General features: G+C 42.0%; 1 protein-coding gene and 1 long non-coding RNA gene across 2 annotated transcripts in view; one reads left to right on the top strand and one right to left on the bottom strand.

The window, feature by feature from the left end:
- Nucleotides 1-5,512, bottom strand: part of LOC116672420 (uncharacterized) — an 18,945-nt gene that overhangs the window by 281 nt on the left and 13,152 nt on the right. The window lies entirely within an intron of this gene.
- htr5ab (5-hydroxytryptamine (serotonin) receptor 5A, genome duplicate b) overlaps nt 1-5,512 on the top strand; it is an 11,327-nt gene that overhangs the window by 1,416 nt on the left and 4,399 nt on the right. Inside the window, exon 2 of the mRNA XM_032504258.1 lies at nt 2,661-3,441. Coding sequence (XP_032360149.1) covers nt 2,734-3,441 — 708 coding nt within the window. The 5' untranslated portion in view covers nt 2,661-2,733. The remainder of the gene's footprint in view (nt 1-2,660; nt 3,442-5,512) is intronic.

Here is a 5,512-nt window from a genome sequence, read left to right as displayed (position 1 = left end):
TATATATATATATATATATATATGTATAATTATTTTAATTGGACTTTTATTTATTCAGGGAAGATTCGCTGAGAGGCAGCCTCTCTTTTGCAGGAACGCCCTGATCACATTCACACAGTTATACATTCATACCTGGAAGGTGCCCAGTACAACAACAGTCGGATCTGCTGGCCACAGAGCAGCAGGTTTTGAGGTTACGGGCCTTGCTCAAGGGCACCTCAGTGGTGGTAATAAGGGAGGGACAACCGCAGTTCTTTCATTTTCCCCACCCAGATTTTATCCTGTTGGTCTGGGGATTGAACCAACAACCTCCCCGTCACAAGCTCTCTTCTCTAAGTCCACCACTGCCTTGATACCTTAGGTAATGAGATGCTAATTGCCCTCTGTCTCTGTTTAATTTCTCACAGTTAACTAAAAGTTAACCTGAATTAACACTTTACCCACACAGCTGTCTAAAAAACACCCTAAAGTATAGACTTTAATGTGTTCAGGTATTATCTATTGACGTCAGTGAACATGATTCCTGTCTTCTTGTCTGTCAGTGTCTCCCCCCTAACTCCTCTCACATATGCATAAATACATTTGCATGTGTCTTTCTGCCTTGTGTGCCAGTCTTTCACAGAGTGAGTGACAGGTGCTGTTTGAGGAAGGGAACACGCATGTTTGATTGCCTGTTTCCTTCACAACGGTTGTCCAATTTCATGGCTATTAGGCTTGTTAACAGGCACGGGGAAAAGACAGAGCAGAGGGCCTATCCGTGCACTTGGTTGGACCCTTTTATTAGAGTGCACGGTTTGTGATGCTAGAGACCTTGTCACATGTCACATAAATATAGGACAGGGACATGGCTTGTATTGTTATTACCCATCAGGTCTTATTGATGAGGCTCAGTAACTGATAACAAGCAGATCACACTGACACAACCCACTGAGTGTAAAAACCTAAATCAATAAAGCATTTTGTGAGGAACTGTTGTATTTTATTGATTTTCTTGTAGAAAAATCAACACATATTCAAGAAAATGTATGATTTATTTATTTAATTATTAGAATAATGCTTCAGTAATGGAGCCAAAAGTAATGTTATTAGAGGCTAAACAAATATAATTGTACTGATTAGATCCTGCAATTTGAATCAAATTCAGTTAGGGACAATTATTTCAATTGAATTATATGCATTAGCCCCACTCATTATTGACGCTTACAAATACCTGAGCAATTCATCCAGATCTCCTCATTACAATGTCACGAGGAGTCATGCAAAATGCATGATTACATTTAATATTCAAGGTTGTGGGGAAAAAGCCACTTTAAAGACGAACGTTTGTGTGGTAAAACATTGGTTCACTGGTTCAAACTGTGATCTGTATTTTTACAAAGCCTGGGAGGACTGTTAGAAGCAAGAGCAGGTTGTAGAAATAGCTTAAGGAAGAGGAGTAGTTCAAACGTATTGACGAATAAGATATTGTAATTAATGATTCAAATTAATATCTTATGAGATTGTGAAATCAGATATATCTGAATAGGTTTTGAAAAATATGATGTATGGAATCATTATGGAAATTATGCTTCTTTGAGATGACAGATGTGTCTTAGGTTTCACGACAATGGATTCTGGACAGAAATTATGGATTTCTAATACATGTTGTGGACAAATAGGTCTATGCGGTTTGCATTTAAAGTTTGTAGTTAAAATAGTCACTCAAATCATATAACGGAAACTGGAAACGGAATTGCCCTTTTGGTTTAAATAAAATTGTTTGAAATTTATTTTGAATTGAATAATTGTTGATTTATGTAGTTGTGCCATTGGTGATTAAGTTGGTCTATTCATTTAAACTGTATATAGCAGTTTTAAGTTGTAAAAATCAATACCAAACTTTACAACACCCAGCTGACAGACAGGGTACATGGTTGGTGATTTGAGATTCATTGTTTATGCACTGTTGAAACTTGTGTAGTGTAGACTTTGCAACTTACTAAGCCTCTCCTGTGAATGTATTGAGAGAGGTGGCATGTGAAATATTTTCTTCTTAGAAATCTGAAACAAAAACAATCCCAGGGTAACAGTTATACAGTGTGTGTCTCCAACATACTCTCTTATTTAAAGTGTACAAAGATGCTAGCTACTCTTTACCACTTAAAACATCCACAACAGTTGAACAGAGGGATCTCTCTGTTGGATACAAAAGGTAGATATTCCCGAATGAGTGTACAATAAAGACCCCACTCAAAACTCATCCTTGCAACAGAGGTCTGACTTTGATGCAAATCCAAAGACAGCAGTGGGATAAGGAAACTGAATATGTATGGTATATTCCAGACCCTGCAATGTCCCAGAGTACTTTTGAGCCTTATAAACAACAAATGAAATTGCACTTGAAAGTTGTAGGCAGGTTGCTTGACAGCTGTTAGAGACTCAAGTGCTTTTTACTATTGTGAGCAAATCACTTAAGTACCTCTCTTGTGAATGACACAGTGATATACACTAGGGCATTTACACAATGGTGCTAAGCCAGCCGTAAAAGAGTATTGCATTTTCAAACATTAGCATATATTGTTGAATTTCATAGAATGTTCAATTATACAAAAGGTTTTCAGATGTGGGAGAGTTGTGCATAAAAAATCACATTAAAAAAAGTTTCTCTCTCACAACTGCAGAATGCATCGACTTACTGCAGAAATTGTCTGTGAATCGCCTTAGCCCTTGGCTGCAGGGCTGTGAGCAGCTACCATGACGTATCCCAACACCAGCATTCTGACAGCCAACTTCAGTGAAGCGTTGGATGGTCATGACTCCGGAGGAAACATCTACAGGCCTTTTTCTGTTTTCAGCGTGCTCACTCTTACATTACTGGCAATGCTGGTGGTGGCCACCTTCGTGTGGAACTTGCTGGTGCTAGTGACCATCCTGAGGGTAAGGACATTTCACCGGGTGCCCCATAACCTTGTGGCGTCCATGGCCATCTCCGACGTGATGGTGGCTGCCCTGGTCATGCCGCTCAGCCTTGTCCATGAGCTGAACGGCAGGCTGTGGAAACTGGGCCGTGTGCTGTGCCAGGTGTGGATCTCCTTTGACGTTCTCTGCTGCACGGCCAGCATTTGGAACGTGACAGCCATCGCGCTAGACCGCTACTGGTCCATCACCAGGCATCTAGAGTACACGCTCAAGACGCGCAAAAAAATCTCAAATGTGATGATCGCACTCACGTGGCTGCTGTCATCCATCATTTCCCTGTCGCCACTTTTTGGCTGGGGGGAGACCTACACAGAGGGGATGAAGTGCCAGGTGAGCCAGGAGCCATCCTACACGATCTTCTCCACCTTTGGAGCATTTTATCTGCCGCTTTGTGTGGTGCTGTTTGTTTATTGGAAGATCTACAAGGCTGCCAAGTTTCGGATTGGCTCCCGCAAGACCAACACAATAACGCCCATGGCTGAGGTGATTATTCATTTATCTTTTTGTAAAGCAGTTTTCTTAAAATAATCCCTCAACCCTTATAAGTCATATTATCCATAGCCTCCCCCTTGTCAAGGTAACAGGTAATACATATAGATGGACACTCCTTAAACCAATCAGAGAGCTAGAATAAGCTGTACGTGACTCAGTAAGGTTGGTTGACAGCACTTTATAACGGTCATTTTGAGATGCTGTTATGGAGGTAATATACCATGGCCAGCAGTTTACTTGACATGGTGTCACAAAAATGTTCTGAGAGAGACACCGGCCAGATACTGGCATTCATGGAGATAGAGATTCACCTTGTACAAGTCAGCTGTAAAGTTGGGAATAAAAGGTGGCAAGATCCAGGTTAGCACACTTATTTAAACAATGGACTACAAAAATACTTTCAAGACATCACTTCGAAGACTACAGCTCACCTTACATTGGAAACTGCCGTGTAGATATGACGTAGCAACAGGCAGCTTTCAGAGTGCAGGAGGAGACACACTAGCAACCATCAAAGAGAGGTTGGAGACAGCCAGCCAATGAGATAAGTGATGAAGGAGAGCAAGAGTGCTGCCAATACGGGAAGGAGAAGCATAATGCCCAAAGCAAATCCCCAGCATTAGAAACTGAGTGTAGCGAATGTGGAGAAAAAAGGGCCATTGGGAGGGAAGTCGGTAATAGAAGTCACTTCCACTAAGGAGATTGAGGAACACATAGCAGTAAGTAAGGGACTCAAGGCCATGCAGAATATTGGACAGAATAAATAAATATAGGACACACTCCAGTTAGGTTCAGAAACCACTCCAGGCTGTTGCATTGTAATTTCCCAGTCAACAAGACAGGAGATATCAAAGCACATACATGACGGACACCAAGGCTGGTCAAAAAGTAGAGACAGGCAAAGGAAACTGTTTAGTGGCCTGAACTATCTGCTGATATTAATTGCGTAGTGGAAACTTGCCACTTCTGCCAGGTAAACAAGCGTACACAGCTGAAAGAACCACAACAATCTACACCTCTGCCAACAACCGTGGTAACAGATAGAAACACAGACAAATGTAAGTAAGAGGCAATCACTACATTGTGACATCAGACTATTACTCATATTTGTCTTTTCTTTTCTCAGCTTCTTGCTGCCCTGCACTGGCCCACAATTATTAATTGCTGTGCAATTATTTATCATTCTGGCTGATGAGCAATTCAACAGCAATCAGGGAAACATAAGTATCTGATGTATGAGCATCCGTACAAATAATTGCAGCAATCCTGCTCATCACCACCAGCTTGCTAATGTGCGTAGGCAGAAGGTAGAAGGCTATAAATACCACCTCCAGCATCTTTAAAGGGCCACTGTGCCTTCCTGGCTTTGGTATTTCTCTAATCAGCAGACACAAAAGACTAGATCTATTCTGCAAGCAACCTATTCAATTAAAGCAATTTTTCCCTGTGAAAATTGAATCTGCACCCACTTTTCATTTGCCCTTAAGGTGGGTACAGGAATCTGTAAAGCACCCATGACACCTCAGTGATAAAAATTATGCCACCTTTAAACATCTCAGTGCAGACGCTTCTTTCTTTCACATATGAAAAGAATTTTGAGAACTTGGCAATCATCCACAAAACAGAGAGATGTTCCAAAGAAATTACACAGTGAATGCTTTTTTCATTTATGTGATGAATCCATCCATCCATCCATCCATCTTTGTCCGTTAATCCAGTATCGGGTCGTGGGGGAGCAGCTCCAGTAGGGGACCCCAAACTACCCATTCCCAAGCCACATTAACCAACTCCGACTGGGGGATCCCAAGGTGTTCCCAAGCCAGGGTGGAGATATAATCCATCCAAGTAGTCCTTGGTCTTCAACGAGGCCTCCTCCCAGCTGGACCCACCTGGAACACCTCCCTAGGGAGGCGCCCAGGAGGCATCCTTACCAGATGCCAAACCACCTTGACTGGCTCCTTTTGACGCAAAGGAGCAGCGGCTCTACTCCGAACTCCTCACGGATAACTGTGCTTCTCACATCTCTAAGGGAGACGCCAGCCACCCTCCTGAGGAAACCCAT

The sequence above is a fragment of the Etheostoma spectabile genome, chromosome 22 (assembly GCF_008692095.1).
Source record: "Etheostoma spectabile isolate EspeVRDwgs_2016 chromosome 22, UIUC_Espe_1.0, whole genome shotgun sequence".
NCBI lineage: Eukaryota > Metazoa > Chordata > Actinopteri > Perciformes > Percidae > Etheostoma > Etheostoma spectabile.
Note: the sequence above shows the minus strand (reverse complement) of the source record. Positions and strands in the feature narration are given on the sequence as shown.